Raw genomic sequence first — 18,787 nt, 5'->3', positions numbered from 1 at the left:
CTTTTGAGCCCTTTCTAACCCGTCCTCGTCTCTTTCGTGAAGGAACCATCAGTACCGTAATACTATGTAAGTCAAGCCCGGGCTGGCCATGGAGGTGAGGGGCGCTATAGAAGTTTCTTTTAATATATTCTCTCTACATGATGCAGTCGCGTGGCAGGAAACGTGTGGCGCTACGACAGAAAAACAGGGACGGGCGCGAGGAGATGTCGTGCAGCAACGGTTTGCCATGCAGATGTAGTGCACGTGCTTCTTGTCCCGGATCTGCAGGAAAAGAATATGTTTTGTGTGTGTTGGGAGGTGTGTGTGTCACACACTCTCTCTCTGTCTTTCTTCTTTCTTCTTTTTCTTTTCTTTTTCTTTTCATTTTTTTTTTACATATATATATGCAAGGCACTTTCAGACTTTCTTGCCCGCTCGCTCGATTCAGCCCGCCAAACTACTTTATTGTCTCAGCTCAGGGTAGCGGCTGCATATGCAAATCTGGGGGAGGCGGCGCGCCCTTGCGTTTGAAGGGGGTGGGCCTGGATGGATCAATGTGGAAATGGAAGATGCGGGAGGGCATTCCGGCCAGAGTACGCCGTAGAAAAGACAAGAAAATAAGTAAGGGGTGTGGAACATGAATAACGAGAGAAATGCAGAATGATGCGTTGAGCGCAAAACATGTTTGCTGGGCTTCTGCTGGGCTTTGCTGGGTAAATGACTCTGATTCAAATGTACCAATCCACGTAGTGAAACAGATTAGGGGTGAATGAGTGGCAATTTTTGAGAAGAAAAAAAGAAAGAGAAAAAAAAAGAGAAAACAGAAAGAACAGACACTATTCAGTTGGACAATTTAGGTTGCAGTGTTTGATGGTTGGCAAAATGAAGAAACATTCAACTTGAAACAATATCAACATGACTGGTGAAGAAAACAAGGTGTTAGGTGCGAGGGAAAGACGGTGGTGAAGATGGTGATGGTGATGGTGGTGGTGGCTGACTCAATAGAAAACAAGTCTCATACAGGAAAGACAAAGGGGGGGGCAGGCGAGTTATGGCATCAAATAAACGGGAAACATCGGCCAAGTAGCATGGAATGCGCATGTTGCAAACACTCGCGGCAAAGGTTCAAAAATAGCAAGGCAGTTGTTGCTTTTTATTCCTTTACTCTTCTTTTCTCTCTGATCTGATTTCTTTTTTTGGATCGCGCCAAAACCTTCCATACGCGTTGGCATGTTAACGCGGTTAGGGCTCCTCCAAAAAAAAAAAAGAAAAAGAAAAGAAAACTCCCAAAAAAAGAACTCGACAGCCAGTCTGACAAATGGCATCATGATCAGTTGCAGGGAATGCCATTGATAATGTGAAACGCATTGGTTAGTCAGGCGGGGGGAAAAGGGGAGGAAGAGAAGAAATTGTGGCCTGACATTTGTGCTGCAGAAACCATGTCTCTCTCTGCTGCATCTGTATCCGTACGGATTCGTTACTTGGGCAAAAAAAAAAGGCCGAAACGAACAAGGAAATGGTCAGCAAGGGTTTATAATTTTGTGAGTACGGAGTAGACGAGTGTTTATATTAGTTGTTAGTACAGGAGAGACCGATTGAGAGAGTAGTGAGAGGGGATAGATGGAAAAAGGCCAAAAAAAAAGAGAAAAAAAAGAGAGCATGACTAAGTCGGATCATGCCGAATGTATTCAAATCGAGAGTTGCGTGTATGAGAAGCGTCTGAGGGTTACCATAGCGCGCATGATGATGTGTGATGCATCGGGGGGACAGGTGTACTCTATTTTGGGGTGGTGAGGCGACAGGTGAGGCGAGGATGCGTTGGATAAACAAGGAGAGCAAGAGAAAGAGAGAGAGAGAGAGAGCGAAAGGAAAAAGGCATGCAGAAAAAAGATTTTTGAGGTGGACGCAAGCGAAGCGCAATGCTTTGTGGAAAGCGGACAGGGTGAGTGAGCCGCAGGGTTGGGCGCGCGTCTGGCGATGATGTAAGTTGATGTACTCCGGTATGGAGTAGAAACCACTGGTATTATATCAGTAGGCAAAGAAGGGCAAAAAAAAGAAAAAAAGGAAAAAAAGAAGCTACTTGTTTTTTTTTGGACACGAATGGCGCACGCACGCACGCTATCCTTTTGGGTGGTGGTGCCTCATTTCAAAGTATGGAGACGAGAGAGCCGGACTGTCTGGCTCTCTCTTTTCGTTCTCGCAAGCGTTGCACGAAATTAGACGCCCTGATAAAAGGGTCCGCTCTCCCCCCGCGTGTGAAACCGGGCTTGCTGATCCTGCAACGCAGCAACAAGAGGGCGGTGGGCGGCGGTGTGAGCGAGTTATTACTGACAACGAGTGGGAGTGAAGACGAAATGGGAGTGAAGACGAAAAAAATCAATTTAAAAAAAACTAAAAGGTGCTAGGGACCGAACCAGACAACTGCCTTGCATGTTATATGTATTGAATGCATGCATGCATGCAAGGCCGTTGATTGAGACTTGGGTAGCTGGTAGGTTAGCGTAGGTCAGGCAACATGAGAAATCAGGATAGAGTGTGGCTGATCTGGGGTAAGGGGGTAAGGCAGGGGTGAAAAGGAGGAGGAGAAGAAGAGCAATGCCATACTGAGTACTTACAACAGGCAACAATATTGATGATGAACGAGCCGGTTTCTTGTGGCATGGGTGCATGGGTATCCGTACATGGTAGGCGTGTGCTACTTACAAGACACAGGGGTTGGCAATGGTTTGCGCCTTGTCGCGCGTCAAGAGATGCAAGGACGAGGCTTGATCAAGTACGAGGCTCCAACAGGGACCACGGATTGATAAAGAGAGCCAAGTCAAGCATGTCAGTAAAGTTGGAAACAGAAACCAGATAAGCAGAGTCAAGCCTGTGTGTACGGAGTTGCGGAGTACAGAGTACTGATACAGATGTACTGATACAGATGTAGATGACTGCAAAGTTGGAAAATAGCTGGAAGCGAGGACAGGGGATCGTGGGACTGGCAAGGGGACCAGGTTACTGCTTATCAGTACGGAGTACATGTTACCTGCAGTCTGCACAGACAGAGATCCAGGGACAGCATATCCCGTACCAATACATTGCTTGGCAGGGGGACCGAATGTAAAGAAATGGATGATTTACGTCGCAGCACATATTTTCTGTTTTGTGCCCCCTCTTTCTTTTGGGTTTGTTTCTTGTATAGAGAGGTCATGGACCCGGGGCTATGGATTGAAATTGTAAAAGGGCTGTCAAGTCTGTCAAGTCTGAGAGTTGTGGGCGGACGACGCGAGGCTCCACGGCGGGACTTTTTTTTTTTCAAAAACCTTTCAACTCTTTTTTGGTATAGGAGTGAAGACAAGGACAGATAGAGAGAGTGAGTTGTTCAAGAATGACGGTAGATGTATTACTTACTTGGCATACTACTTGTGTCCGTACTGGTACGGGATACCATCGTCTGTTGTCCTCTTATTATTATTTTTAGTTTACTTCTTTGGTTAGTTCATTTCATTTGATTTTAAAAAAGGATCGGATAGGGGGGTTGGCAGAGACATTGTAGGGCCAGGGGGTCCGGCCGGGGAGACGGGATCCGGACGAGGGGGGGCGCGGGCGGCGGGCGGCGGGCCAGGAAAAAGGAGGAGGTGGGAGGAATGTCTTGTGTGAGGAAAATGCATGGCGAGGTCTATTGATAGGTTTCGAAACTGGTATGATGATGGAAAAAAGTCACAAGAAACGTTGACTCGGAACTTGCCAGACTACTATTAGTAGTATTACAAAGGGCTTTTGTTATTGGTGGTTCCTGTGGTTGTAGCGGATAGATGGGAGTATTGGGGTGGCGTAAAATGAGAGGAACGGTCTGATCGCAAGGGAAATGAGGGTCATACCGGGGGGGGGGGGGGGGGGTGACCAGGGGAAAGAAAAAAAGATTCATTTTGAAAAGAAGGTTTATTCAAAAAATTCTGTTGGTGTGGGCTGTCGTCAAACATCATGTTGTATTTTGTACGGATTCAAGGAGGGAACAGAATTCAAAATAGTCTTGATATCATTGGCTTTGCAAGTCGTCGTGTCAAGCATTCTTTGGTGTACTGAGTACTTACAGGTTCTTAGTACATGGGTACTTTGGTATGTACCTACTGGTGCCTTGGTATAAGTATAAGGTACTAAACAGGTAGGTAAGTACTGAGCACCTAGGCCCATGGGTACCTGAACGGTGCCGAGATAAAGGAGCGATTTTCCTCTCGTCATACTTGCAAGCTGATCCGTGCAGAGAGGGGCGATGGGCAGGAACACATAACTACTTGGTATCCGTAATGCGTACTCGTCTGCCAACCAACTTGGACGCTTGGCTGCAATGCGACATTGCAAGCGTGCTGTATGTCTTGGGGCAACAGGCGCGGATGAAGAGGTGCTTGGGCTGGGCCCGCCACAAGTACTTGCTTTAAGTAGTACGGATAGGTAAGTACGGATTGACCCGTAAGTATGGAGTACATGGCGTCCAAGAACTTTGCTGTACTCCGCACCTGCTCGGGTCGGCACAACACGTTAACCAAGTTGCCAAGCACCGAGCACAAACCAACTAAACAAGCAAGAACTTACAGATCAACCAAAGGCAAGTATCCGTACTGGTCATCTGTGCCGAGTACTCCGTACGGATCACTCTTAGCGCCCCGTCCGGACAAGTAATAAGTAAGTTGGGTGCTGTATCCGTAGTTGAGTGCTTCATTTACTAGGGTACGTGCTTTTGTGGCCATGGACCGACCGGGGAAAGGGGCCCCTGTAGATGGCTTGCAGGTCGCAGGTCGCAGGTCGCAGGTCGCAGGGCCAGCCAGCCAGCCAGAGAGCGCAGCCGTTACATCGCTTCATTTCGATTTGGCATTGTTATTGGTTTTTTTTTTATTTTCGCGCTCTCTCTCTCTCCTTCTCTTTGAATCCATTTGTTTACTTTTTTTTTCTAGGCCTACATGCTCGTACAGATAGATTGCTGATTTTCATTACTCTGCTGGTGGTACATGCCAACATGGTGGCGCGCTCTGGTTGCCGTACAAATTAATTGTAACCGCGTCAAAGACGGCAAAGACTGACCAACTACTCCGTAAGTAAGTAGGTTGAACAAGGTTGCATGAATGTCTTTCTTTATGGATTTGCTCAAGATGCACATGTACCACGTACAACAAAACCAACCAAACAACACACACACGCACAAAAAAAAAGGAAAAGAAGAAGAAACAATTCCCGTCCCGCGTCTTTCAGCAGAACCGAACCGAGATTTCATCATGTTACTGCCATCATCACCACTTGCTACCTAGGTACCCCGTACTGACTCCCATCATGTACTTGCCTAGTACCTTGGTCCACCCCCCATATCTTGCCCTGCACCCCCCCTCTGTGCTCTTCCGTTCCTCTTTTTCTCTTTTTACTGAGTACCAAGTACTCCGTGCTGAGTATGTATCCGTACTCATTTTGAATCTTCTTCTCCTACACCCCTCCCAACTCGACGCCCCCCTTCTCTTGTTGGGCCTCTCTGCTTCTTTTTCTGCTGCAGCCGCCGCCACTACTTACCAGTACTCTGTACTCACTCACTCACTACTGAGTACTTGCCTACCACCTATCAGTACTCCTTCACACCACCAAAACACGCGCCGCCGATAATAGTATCACGGGCTCTCTAATTTTTTTTCCCTCCTTCTTTCTTCTCTTTCTAACCTTCTTTTTTTTCTACCCATGCCCGCCTCTTTAATTTGTACTCCGTAACGACTCTTTGCACCCGTTCGTCGAATCTCTTTCTTTTTTCCCTTTTTTTCCCCTTGCCGCCTGGGAACCTTGACTTGTGCCACCTCGTCTCGCCCGGCACCCTTTGCTTCAACCCCGGCTCGTCGTCGTCCTCCCCCCCCTCCTTCGTTTAGGCGCTTCCGGGGCACGAAACAGAATCTCGCCGCCATCTCTCTCTCTCTCTCTCTCTCTCTCTCTCGCCCACCCCTCATCGTCGACCCTTACTCGCCTCTGATACTGGTAAACACAACAACAACGCATGGCCCTGGACAAGTACCCCTACTAGCCTCTCGACTCCAAGCCTGCCACCAGAACCCCCATCCCATCATTGCTTGTCCCCCCCCCTGCTGCCTCCGCCGAGCTGGCCGTCTCCCCCCGTACCACTCGCCTTCGTTCATGCGCCGTTGATCAGGGTGAGGGGAGACAGCCCATCTCGAAACCCTCTCTCGCGAGAGTGGCCCTGCGGAACTTTGCTTCCCTCAGACTTGGCACCCCCCCAAGTCCAATTGGCGGACCTGACTGCTCTCGCCTCTTAGCATCATGTCGCAGCCTGCGTCTACCCGTCGTCGGCCTGCCGAGAGCCCTGGTGCGGTAGCAGCTACCAACGCCACTGTTTCTTTTACTGCCAGTACTACCGCTGCTCCTACTGCTCGTCCTACTGTTACTACCGCTTCCTCCACCTCCACCACCTCTCCTCCTACTCTGGATGCCGATGCCGACTCCAACCCGCCTACACAGCTATACTCGCATTACGAATCCTCGCCGCCCACCAGCCCTCGACGACGTCCTCCTCCTCCTCCTCTCACCGAACCTCCCGCCGAGCCTCCCACCGATCGTCATCATCGTCAACCTGACATCCTGCAACAGCACGACGTCGCTGCTGCCCACCCGCACGATTCGCGCGCGCATTACACACTCCCGCAACACTCCCAGTCTTTCAACAACCTCCACGCGGCAGCACGTTACTCGCCACAGTCCCTCAAGCCTATGCTTCCCGTTCCATCAACTCTCGGCCCAGGTCCCAGGTCAGTTACTCGCCCATGCGCCCATGCACCCATGCGCCCAACCCTCCAACTCCTCCATCCCTCCATCCCTCCATCACCTTGTGCTATTTCTAGCCTTGGCACCCCAATATTCCCAATCTCTTATTCCTCATTACCCTCCTTGCTGCCTGTTTTCCCACTCTCCTCTTTTGCCATCTGCTTCTGCCTCCTTGCTGCCTTGTTCTTGTTCTTCTTGTTCCTCTGCCTTTGCCATCTTCCCTTCTTCTTCGTCTTGTACTCTCGCTCTCTCCACCCTCTTCTTTCCCGCCTTGCCTCGTCTTCGACTGGCCTCGACCCTGGCCCAGCCCTCTCCTTCTCTTCGTGTACGCTTTTCTTTCGCTCCTCGTGCTGCCTTTTCCGCCATTTCTGCCTTTTCCGCCGGACTGACACCGTCTTGACACTCCTTCAGATCCCCGCGTCCTCCTGTGCCAAGTCCACTCTCTACGAGCCAGCAGTACGACCCCCGAACTTCGGCCAGTTCACGACCACCTTTCGACAACACCCCTCCTGGGTCTGCCCGCCACAATCACTCGGCTGCACAGACAACCTTTTACTCCGACTCGTCAAACCCTTCTAGCCCGGAGCAAGACATTGCGAGGTATGTATAAGCTCCCTCTACACGTATCCTGCATGTACAGCATGTACATCATGTACATGTCCCTACTGCCTGCCACCGTCCCTGCCCGATCTGACACTCGTTTCCTGTAGCGGCCCAAAATTTCCCAATGGGCCAAACGACAACCGTAGCTTCTCCGAGCCACTGACTTTCAAGAGACCTGCTGCTGCGGCTCCAGGGCCATCCAATCTTGCCATGAAGGGAACCGCTGTCGCCGCCCCGGCCGCCACCATGAACCACCCGCCCAGAAACACGTCTCTCGACACGGCCATCTCGGCCTTGTCGTCCAACGACCCGACCGGGCACCCTACCGCCGCCTCTTCCTCGCAGTCTGCCGACGTTTCTCATCTCATCAAGACTGCTGGCAGCCCAGAAGCCGCCATCAAATACCTGCTCAAAGAGAAACAGTCGCAGTCGCAGCAAAACTCTCAGCTATGGAGGTTGGTCGACAAGCAGCGAGCAATGATCCTCGGCCTCAACAAGGACCTCGAGGCTGCCCTCAAAGACAAGGAGCGCTATCGAAGGAAGCTGAAGGAATTCATCAACAACCCCTCCCTTCTCCGCGCCGCCCCTCACCGCCCGTCCGAAGGCGGTACCAGAGAAGCTCGGCCCGCTCCCCGCGTCGATGTCGATGTCCAGCGCGCCATGAACCCTGACTCTCCGATTCTCGAATCCGATAGCCAGAAAGACTCCCCAGTCGATCTCACAATGGCACCATATCCCATCACACCACCCGCCGACCGCCCCCAGCAACCGTCGACCGCCGCCGTCATGGACGTTCTCGACCCTTCGCGCTCCATGCCAAAACCTCACGAACACGCTCTCAACAACTTTGATCATGAAGCCGAAGCTGCAGATCAAGCCCAACAGCACGTGCCCAAACAGCACGGCCAAGAACAGCTGCGTGAGCCTTCTTTCAGCCTACCTCTCCCGCCGTCCCGAAGCCTCCCTAGTGAACCGCCCAACGTGCCACCTCCACAGCTCCCGCCCGGCTCAGAGTCTCCTCCCCGCAGGCGTGAGCCCGCCGCCGCCGCCGCCGCCAAGTCTGCTGCCCAGCCTCGCAAGGGTCCGCCTGCACCTCTCCGGCTAGGCAAAGATCGTCGGAAGTCGTCACCGCCTCCTGTTGCTGAAGCCTCCGACTCTGAATCGGAATACAGCGGTATCCTGGGTATGGAACAGACTGGTTCTGCTCAACGCGGCCGCCGTCGCGTTAGAGAGCATGGCAGTGACGTCGTTCCGGGTCAAGACGCGTCGACACGAACAGCCGTGGTGGATGATGCCAGCCGCTCCGCACCCGCTGCTGAAGTTGACCAGCCAAGCCCAACCCAGGCTGCCACTGCTTCTCTCGCAGCCGTGTTGAACAGCGATCGCAGCCATGCGCTGGTACCACCCATGCTGAGCCCCGGCCTGCCGATGAGCCCTCGACCTACAAAGTCGCGTACTTCATCTCCTCCACTGTCGCCACGAAGCGGGCCGCCGCTCTCGCCACGACCTCCTCGCCAGCCTATCCCTCTGCCTCCAAACACCTCTCTTGCTGCTCCATCCTCTGTCCCCTCCATGGCTCCTTCTCAGCCGACACAAGGCTCGCCGTCGAGTGTCCCCAAGATCCGCACAGTCGACTCGGACGCACACTCATCTACCGATGACGAGTCAAGCCCGATAGAACGCAAGCAAGTCCTCAAGGGTCTGGCCACGGACGAACACCCTGACTTGCTGCTACCGCCCAATGCTCTTCCATCCATCGATGTCAAGGTCGCGTCGTCCCGCATGAAGCCGTCCCGCGCCAGTCTGCTCTCTCTCAACCAGCTGGAGGAGGACCCCGTCTTTACGCTCGCCGTCATCTCCAGAGCTGACCGTGGTGAGCTTTGGCGAGTGGAAAAGGACACAACCTCTCTGTCCAAGCTCGATCAGCGCATGAAACAGTGCGCGGCCTTTACAGCAAAGACGCCAGAAAAATCGCTCTTTGCTGGACACTCGCCCGCCAAGCTTGACGCGCGTCGGCAGGTTCTAGAGAGTTACATGGACGAACTGCTCAATACCCAGCTGGACGAGGCTACGGCTCTCGAGCTGTGTAGATACCTCTCGACCAACACTCTCTCACCCAACGCCGATGACATTGGCGGCGTTGGCGAGTCGGTGCCAGGTCAGAGCGCGCACCACGTTGGCCCGGATGGACGAGCCGTGCGCAGTGGTTACCTCACCAAGAAGGGCAAGAACTTTGGAGGCTGGAAGGCTAGGTTTTTCGTTGTCGATGGCCCTAATCTAAAGTACTACGAGACGCCAGGCGGCGCCCACCTTGGCACCATTAAGCTGCAAGGTGCCCAAATCGGGAAACAGTCGCATTCCGGCGACAATCAATCACCTGTCCCGAGCGGCAATGGGGAAGACTTTGATAACCAGTATCGACATGCTTTTCTGATTCTCGAGCCCAAGAGGAAGGACTCGTCGAGTCACGTCAAGCATGTGCTGTGCGCAGAGGACGACAAGGAGCGTGATGGCTGGGTTGATGCTCTGCTTCAGTGGATCGATTTCCGCGATGCCGACGAGACGGATAGCCGCCCACCCAAGCCCGACGCTCACGAGCGACCGCGCCAAGACGCGACGGGCGCGACGAGGCCCAAGAAGTCTTTGCAAGGACGAGCTGTGCCTCACCAGTCTGTGGACTCTGACCCTCTCATCGGCGTTCGCTATGACTCGACCAATGCGGGCGATGCGCCGCAGCAGGGCGGTCTTGCCAGCGCGCGTCCCAAGGCTGCCGTCGGGCTCCCTGAGCAGCCGAGCATGCAAAACTTGGGAGCTGATGCACCCGCCATCTCTACGCCCAAGGTCATCTCCGGGCCCAAGGATCTGCACTTGATCTCAGACGCCTCTGCCTGGGGAAACAGACTCGGACCTCCCCAACCCTCGGCCGAGGACAAGAAGCAGCGAAAGCGTAGCTTTTTCGGATTCGGACCGAAGACGAGATCCTCGTCTGACGGCCAGGAATCCTTGGCTGGTAGTGACGGTGGCAATGGCTCGTTGTTCCAAAACGCGCCGGTCCACACCCACACGGGCCAAGTCTTCGGATCGACCCTCGCAGAAGCGGTCCAGTACCACCCCCCGAGAGGTGTAGATGTGCCGTTGCCGTCAGTCATCTATCGCTGCATCCAGTATTTGGAGGCCAGGAACGCTCTCAACGAAGAGGGAATCTTCCGCTTGAGCGGTTCCAACACGGTCATCAAGCAGATCCGCGAACGGTTCAACCACGAGTCGGACATCAATCTCATTACCGACGAGCATTACTACGACATCCATGCTGTGGCGTCGTTGTTGAAATTGTATCTCAGAGAGCTACCTTCGACTATTCTCACGCGCGATCTCCATCTCGAGTTCCTGAGCACGACGGAAATTGCCAATCGGGATGAAAAGGTTGCGATGATGGCTCATCTTGTTCAGCGACTGCCCGAAGCCAATTTGACTCTGCTCAAATACCTCATCTCGTTCCTCATTCGAATCATCAACAATGCTAGCGTCAACAAGATGACGGTACGAAATGTTGGCATTGTCTTTTCGCCCACGCTCAACATTCCAGCACCGGTTTTTGCCACGTTTCTGCAAAACTTTGAGGGAATCTTTGGCATCGACCCGGAGGAGTACGAGCTTCCCACTTCAGGGACGAAGCATGAGAAACGAGGACACGCGGAAAACCCGTCGCGGTTCGACGCGCCGTCACGCCAAGAAGCGGCGCCTCGACCATCGACATCCTCGGGCAGTGCCTCGTCCCCTCACAGGCCGGCGAGAGTGGAGGCTGTACGGGGCCCGGCGAGATCGACTCCCACGCCACCACTTGGGCAGAGCAGGGCTCCTGCGAGGCAGTCACCGACGCCATCCACAGGGTCCAACCGCCCGACGTATGAACCGTCTCACCTCGCGCAGCAAAACGTAGGCAGCGTCCCCGGCGTGGCTTCGTTGAGGCCTGCCTATGAGACTGACCATGGTCTGGAGCAAGCCGGCGCGTCTGCAGGCACCCGACCTCCGGCCGCGTACGATCGAGCAGCTTACCAGCTTCCCAAAGGGCCTGGCAGCAGCATGAGCCTTGGCCCCAACGAACGGGTAAATAAACGTCGAGAGAGTTCCATCTACATGGTCAGCGGCACGGGCAACAGCCGCGATTTGTACTAGGATCACCAGTCTCACTGCAGTTGGGCTGAGAAGATTGGCGTTTTTTTCTTTCACATGATACCATAATGATTTGTTTGCTTTTCATATTTGCAATTTTGTCTCATTCCCACGCCCATACCCAAGCACTTGTGGCAGACAGCGATACCACTCTGTTCTGGAGCTCTTTCTAATGGATTTGGATTTTACGTTGAGGAAAGGAAAGGAATGCCATGTATGCGCACAGATTGGGAGGTTACACTTAATTTGTTGTTTTGGGTTTTCGGATGAGCGTGGCGTTTTTTTACTGTCGGTCGAGGCTCGACTGGTCGAGTTTTCATCCACATGGCAGGGTTTCTTGGGTGTTTGTGGACAGGTGGTTTTCTGTGTCTTTTGTCTATTTTTGTCTTTTTTTTATCCCTCTTTTTTTCTCCTTTCATGGCCAACGCGTTGCTTCTTCTCCTTTTGTCTCTTGCTCGGATTGGACGACTTGTTTAGACTGTTGTTCTTTTTCTCCGCATCGTACTTTGATCATGGCATGTTGCATCCTGTGGCGATGAGCCTTTATCCGGGGGTTCTGCTCTTTTGATGGAACGGAGCTCTTTTATTCTGGTCTCTTTGGAACGCTGGGGGTATGAGTCTACCTACTTAGAGAATAATGACATAATCTTTTTTTTCGCCCCCTCCTAAACCCCCCTCGTTAAGGACGTTTGTGCGGTGACGGCGTGGATCCATCGCCAAGTCTAAATGGAGATGGATGGACCCCCGGTCCTGACTCCATGTATAAAGTTATCAACCAAAAGGAAGGCTTACAAATAAGCATGGCAACGAGACTCAAACGACAGTGAACCACTTTTTCTTTTCGTTTCTTTTCTTTTTTTTCCTCTTCTGTCTCGCTTCCGAGAATCTATTTTTAACCAACTTGTTGACCCTGCAACATCGGTCTAGCGTGAGTACGGAGTAATAGTAGTGTCTTGTCGCGTTTCCGATGGGACCGAGAGGAGGTGAGGGAGAGAGAGGTTTAACACCCTCAGAAGGAAGAACCGAGCGTATATCGATGCATTCTCCGAGCCCATGATGGTCCTTTTAATAAATCCCCCAGTTGTTCCGTATTTGCCCATGTGATCCCTTCCCCCCCGTTTCCCCCCCCCGCTGGTTTGAGTCTCTATAACACACAAAGAACGGCCCCCTTCCCACCCAACCCCTCAAAACCAATTGATTGACACCTTGTTCCGCTGACTAATCAAAAACCGGGATCGTCGGCAAGGGCGGGCACGGGAAAAGAGTGCCCACATACGAGCGACCAGAAAAAAGCTGGGATTGGGTCAGTCGGTATCTCGGCGCCTGCAAACCTCCGTCCTCCCAAAAAAAAAAAGACGTCCCAAGACTCAACAAAGATCTGGGGTTCATTATTCAGAGAACCGTTTTTTTTGTGTGTCTCCAACTAGCGAAGACGGGTGCTGCCCCCTCCAGGCCCCTTTTTTTTTCCGGCGCTGGCCTAGACAGACACCAGTATCATCAGTACCTCTCTGTTTGCCCGCCGAAAGATTCGGGAGTGGTGTGCCATGTTGTGTGTGTGGTGAGAGCTTGAAGCAGTCTCATCCCCAAGGACCAACTTTTCTTCTCATATTATTGGAGTGGGGGGTTTCTGGTCTTTCTTTCCTTCTTCTTTTTTTTTCTTTTTGAAAAAAGAAGCAATGGAGGAAAGCGGCGGCTCCGGAGTGATGGTGGGCTACCCGTCCGGCGGAGAAGACTCCTCCTCGTCCTCCTCGTCCTCGCCGTCGGCGTCGGCCACGCACGAGGACGGAACGCCCGGCACCGCCAGCCTCTCTGGCCCGGCCACCGGATCCCCGGCCGGGACGACGACGACGACCACCACCACCACCGCCGCCGCAGCGGACCCAAAGAAGCTCCGCGCGTGCGAGGCCTGCCGCGGGCTCAAGGTGCGGTGCGAGCCGGACCCCCGCGAGGGGCGGCCCTGCAAGCGCTGCGGCAAGGCGGGACGGCCCTGCGTGGTCACGGTGCCGACGCGCAGGCGGCAGAGGAAGACGGACAGCCGCGTGTCGGAGCTGGAGAAGAAGATTGACGCCCTGACGGCGAGCCTGCAGGCCAGGACCAACAGCGGCAGCAGCAGCGGGGGCGGGGGCGGTGGTGGTGGGGGTCTGCATCTCCAGGACGAGACGACGACGACGACAACGACGACACCCCCGGCGACAGCAACGACGACGACGGGACGCCTGCATGGCAAGGGCCAGGAGCATCGCGACTGGGACGTCGAGGTGACGCCGTGGGACAGCAACCGGCCGGCGGACCAGGACAGCCACTTCCAGCAGCTCATCACCATGGCGGGCCGCAAGCGCAAGGCCATGGAGGACGCCGACCAGCAGCAGCAGCAGCAAGGTGAGGGGAGCGGTCGCGGTGCGCGGCCGCAGACGCACCACGGCGCGGCGACGCGCAAGGACATCGCTGCCGCCGCCGCCGCCGCCGACGACGACGACAGGCGACCCTCGGCGGCGGCGGCGTCGGTCGGCTGGCCGGCGTACACGTCGCGCGCGGCCGACGGCGACGTGGTGGAGCGCGGGCTGGTGCCGCCCGCGCTGGCCGCGCGCCTGCTGTCGCGGTACAACGCGCAGATGGTGCGGCACCTACCGGGCGTCGTGTTCGCTCCCGGCACGGGCGTGGCGGAGCTGCGCGCCGCGCGGCCCGTGCTGTTCCTGGCCGTCATGGCGGCGGCGGCGGGCGAGGACCACGCGCTGCAGCGGGTGCTGCAGCGCGAGCTGATGCACGTCCTGGCCGCCCGCGTCCTGGTGACGGGCGAGAAGAGCCTCGAGCTCGTCCAGGCCCTCAACGTCGCCGTCATCTGGTACTGGCCGCCCGAGTACTTTGAGGAGCTCAAGTTTTACCAGCTCATCCACGTCGCGGCCGTCATGGCCATTGACATTGGGCTCGGCCGAAGGACAAACGGCCGCGCCCGGGCCGCCGCTTCTTCTTCTTTCTCGGGAGCGGGAGGCATGGGCATGGGCATGGGCATGGGCGGAATGGGCGGCGGCGGAATGGGCGGCGGATGGGGCAGCTTCCGGGGTGGTGGCAGGGCGGCAGCGCCGCCGGACCCGACGAGTCTCGAGGCGCGCCGCACGTGGCTGACGTGCTACTACCTGGCCTCCAACACGGCCATGTCGCTGCACCGGCCGCACCTGATCCGGTGGACGTCCTTCATGGCCGACTCGATGCGCGTCCTCGAGACGTCGCCCGACGCGGCGCCGACGGACCGGTACTTTTGCCACCTCGTGTGGACGCACCACCTCGGCGAGCAGATTGGCGCGCAGCTGTCCATGGACGATCCGGACGCCGTCGGGGCCGCCGGTGCCGGGACCGGTGCCGGAGCCGGCGTCGACATTGCCGACCCGCGCACGCAGTACGCCCTGCGCGCGCTCGAGCGCGACCTGGAACGCTACCGCGCCGGCGTGCCGCCCGAGCGCATGCACGCCACGCTCAAGATTGCCTTTGACCTGCTCAACCTGTACATGCACGAGACGGTGCTGCACGCGGACCATTTTGGCGAACCGCCGAGCGCAGACGACGACGACGACGACAACAGCAAAAACGGCCCCGGCGTGCAGCAGCATCAGCAGCAGCAGCAGCAGCGGAAACAGCAGCCGCTGTCGGCGCAGCACATCAACGCGCTGACGTCGTGCCTCGCGGCCATCAACGGCATCTTCACCACCTTTCTGGGCATGGACGTCGAGAGCATCCGGTGCCTGCCCGTGTTCAACTTTGTGCGCGTCGCGTACGCGGTCGTGGTGCTGATGAAGATGTACTTTTCGGCCGAGCCGCCGCCGCCGCCGCCGTCAGGAGCGTCGGGAGAGTCGGGGGCGTCGACCACGACCACGACCGGCGGGCCGGCCGGGGCTAGCTGGTCCGCCGACTTTGGCGCCGTCTTCACCAGGGACAGCATGCGCGTCCGGCAGCACCTGGACGCGCTGCTCGACAAGTTTCGCGAGACGGCCGCGGGGGACCGGTGCCGGCCCGCGAGCAAGTTTCTCGTCGTGCTGGCCATGCTGCGGAGCTGGTTCGTCAAGCAGGGCAGTGCCCCTGGTAGTGGTGGTGGTGGTGGTGGTACGGAGAGCGCGAGGCAAGGTGCGCAGGCAACGGGAGGTGTTGGTGGTGGTGATGCTAGTACTGGTAGCACGTCGCAACAACAGCGACAACAGTCGCAACCGCAGCAGCAGCAGCAGTACCATCCGACGATGCAGACCCCGACGGCCAGCACACCGCTGCACCTGCTCTCCGAGGTCGCCACCGGAAGCGACCCCACCAACCCGGGCGCGGCGCCGTCGCCATTTGGCTACTACCGGTCGACAGCGCCAGCGCCGGTGCCGTCGTTTTTCCCAGACGCCAACGGCGGCGCGTCGTTTGCTACGACTAGCGGCAACAACAGCAGCAGCAACGGCAGCAGCAGTAGTACCGGTCTCTACCCGCCGTGGATTGCCGAGGCCATGATGTCCTCGTCGTCGTCGTCGGCGGCGGCGGCGGTGGAGGGTGGCGGCGTCAGCTTTGACGGGTCCGACTTTCCGACGGCCATGATGGGCATCGGCGGCGGCATCGAAGGCTTCGACGGGGCGCGCGCGGCGACGACCAACGACCAGTTCTGGACGGACATGTTTCAGGGGATTCCTGACCCCAACATGTTTACATTTTGAAAGCGACCTTTTCCTGAAAGGAAGAGATCTAAATGAGAGAAAGAAAACAAGAAAAAAAAACATGCCAAGTCGCCCACAAGGGCAATCGCAAAGGGATGTATATCTAACCTGGCGAATGTATTTAAGAAAAAATGTATCAATAGGACAAGGTGGGATCAGCTGTGGCAGGGACGGGACGCCCTCGGATAGTGTACGACTACGGGTTTTGTATTTGTTTTGAGCCATGTGTGTATGTTTGGCTGGCGTCTGGGGAAACGTGGGCCAACGATGTGGGAAAGGAACATGAACACAGGATAATGAGGATCGGGTTGCCTCCATTTAGATACCACTCTGCAAAATATGATTGATTGGCTTTGATTGAACCTTGATGGCGATCTGAAGATGTAGTTCATTGACACATGTTGAAACCTCCAGATCCGTCACATACGATTGGCCCGTTGCCATGTGTAAAGACCTCATATGACTGGCTTGGTACAGCTTGCATTTTATTACACTACTCTTCACGGGTATAGTTTTCCTCCTCGTCTGAACTCGGTCGGGTACGTAACTTGAATCAATTGCATTATAGCTATTCTGCCAGCCAATCTTAATACGCCAAGGTCAGTCCAGAAAAACTAACAGACAAATCTGACAAGACTGTGCGTAGATATATAAACTTCGAAGACTATTCGTCATACTGCAACCTGGGCCAGTCTTGGTTGTAACCGTTTGTGAATTGAAAACCATCCTCCACCAGAGAAAAAACATCCATCCGTTTCCGCGACCGCCCAAACGTCCGTTTATCCGCTTCAACAGCCAATATCGTATAAACCAGTGTAGTGGCCAATTGGGGCCAAATAGTGTACATGAACTGAAGCCATGTTGTGTCGCAAGTGCGCCAAAGGTATGTGGGTTATGCTCGTAGAAGCCGTCTGTCCCGAGACGGCATGATGCCATCGCTCCAAAAAAAAAAGATCCTGTCGAAAAGACCAATAGTGAAATAGAAAGCAAGACAGCCATATGTTTCGAACATTTTTGTTCCGCGCTAGTACATCCGCCAATACAGAGCCAGTGCAAATGAGGTACTTGAGTGCCTGGAGAGTGATGACAAATTCATCACTATTGAACAACAAGAATAAAGCAGAGAGGCGAATTGACTCAAGTTGGTCAATCCATGCAAGATTCAATGAACGTGCCGAGATTCGGTGACTCCACTCTGTGCATCATCCGTCGAGGAGTGAGAATCGGGATCATCAATCCATGTAAAAATCACCCTTCAGAATTCTCTCCTGGAATGCGTCAGGCTTGGGCTTTTCCTGCCTGGGCTGCATTGGAGGAGGGGCCTGGTTCGGAGGCGAGGTCATTTCGGAGACGGACCTGGCACGGTCGTGAGCCATCCTGGGAGGTGAGCCGGAGGCGAACGAGAAGGACGGGCGAGCGCCGGCGACGGAGCTTTCTGCGCGAGATCTCAACTGTTCGGACCAGTTGAAGCCTTGCTGGTCTGCTCGAGAATTGGCATAGTCAGAAGGGGCTCTTTTGTGCATGGTGAAGCTTGCCTGTGGTAGGGAAGACGACAGGACGGTGCTTGGGCGGCGTCCTGAGACGGACCAGCCCGCCGAGGCCGCCAGGGGAGGAGATTTGTTGGCGGAGGAGCGGCGGCCGACGACGGGCTGGGGTTGAGCCTGGGTTTGAGTGGAAGTCTGCTGGGAGGCAGAGGGAGGAGTTGTTGGGTTCGTATTACCGTTGCCAGGACTGCCCGGGGGGCGATAACCCCTCAGAGAGCCGGAGCCGGCGGAGGCACCAAAGCTCATACGTCGAGTAAAGGGCGTATTGGGAGCGGTTCTAGCGCTGGCGGGAACAAAGTCGTCGTCCTCGACGGCGGACTCGTCAAGGGAGCCCGAGTTGGAGTTGGTGGAGACACTCTCGCGGCGGACAAATGCGGCGGGGTTGGTGGGAGAGTTGCCTGAAAGGCCAATGGTGCTGACGGAGAGACGGCGACCTCGGGGGTCGGTCATGCTGGGGGCGCCAGGCAGCGGGGGGACGTTGGAGTTGGAGGGGCCGCGCTGGAAGAGGTTGGAGAGGGCAGCTTGGGTGATGGAGCTGCGGCGATGGGCGATGCCGGCGTTGGGAACGTTGTCGGACATGGCAGGTGGAGGCGTGAGGTCGTGAGGTCGTGAGGTGAGAGAATGTGGTGCGGTGGTGATGTCTGGTTGGTGGCCGAATGCCGAGCGGGCTTGTGACAGCCGGCGGGCGTACGGGTTGCAGAGCGGGCTCGGCTTGAGAAGCGCAGGCGACGTTGACGTTTGCGGTAGCTTGGACAGCAAACAGAGGAGTAAAAAAAAAAGTAAGTCGGAAGGCGAAATTTGAGATCAGGATGCGTTGAGATGGGACAAGGCGATGGTGAGAAGGAGAGACGAAAGAAGTGATAGAACGAAGAGGAGCGTGAAAGGGAGAAAAGAAGAGTTGGTGGAGGTGGTGGTAGAAGTGGTGGTGGTGGTAGTGGTGTTATATATAAGTCGATTTGACGGATGTCGGCAGAAGTGGGCAGTGGAGGGGCCTGACTTGGTCAATGCAGAGAGTGTGTG

The 18,787-nt window shown here is 55.4% G+C and overlaps 3 protein-coding genes across 3 annotated transcripts; 2 read left to right on the top strand and 1 right to left on the bottom strand.

The window, feature by feature from the left end:
• Nucleotides 1-6,267: 6,267 nt before the first annotated feature.
• V2A60_000104 (GTPase-activating protein BEM3) lies at nucleotides 6,268-11,547 on the top strand (the record flags this gene model as incomplete). Its single annotated transcript, XM_083251475.1, has 3 exons — nucleotides 6,268-6,752; nucleotides 7,180-7,368; nucleotides 7,479-11,547. 3 exons carry the CDS (start codon nucleotides 6,268-6,270, stop codon nucleotides 11,545-11,547), a joined length of 4,743 nt encoding a protein of 1,580 aa, XP_083107601.1.
• Nucleotides 11,548-13,220: 1,673 nt separating this feature from the next.
• V2A60_000103 (Zn(II)2Cys6 transcription factor domain-containing protein) lies at nucleotides 13,221-16,223 on the top strand (the record flags this gene model as incomplete). The annotated part of the gene is made up of 1 exon (XM_083251474.1): nucleotides 13,221-16,223. One exon carries the CDS (start codon nucleotides 13,221-13,223, stop codon nucleotides 16,221-16,223), a length of 3,003 nt encoding a protein of 1,000 aa, XP_083107600.1.
• Nucleotides 16,224-17,455: 1,232 nt separating this feature from the next.
• V2A60_000102 (uncharacterized protein) lies at nucleotides 17,456-18,346 on the bottom strand (the record flags this gene model as incomplete). Its single annotated transcript, XM_083251473.1, has 1 exon — nucleotides 17,456-18,346. The coding sequence occupies one exon, from the start codon at nucleotides 18,344-18,346 to the stop codon at nucleotides 17,456-17,458; it is 891 nt and encodes a 296-aa protein (XP_083107599.1).
• Between the last annotated feature and the right edge of the window lie 441 nt (nucleotides 18,347-18,787).

Source organism: Cordyceps javanica, chromosome 1, assembly GCF_051103115.1.
Source record: "Cordyceps javanica chromosome 1, complete sequence".
Lineage (NCBI taxonomy): Eukaryota > Fungi > Ascomycota > Sordariomycetes > Hypocreales > Cordycipitaceae > Cordyceps > Cordyceps javanica.
Note: the sequence above shows the minus strand (reverse complement) of the source record. Positions and strands in the feature narration are given on the sequence as shown.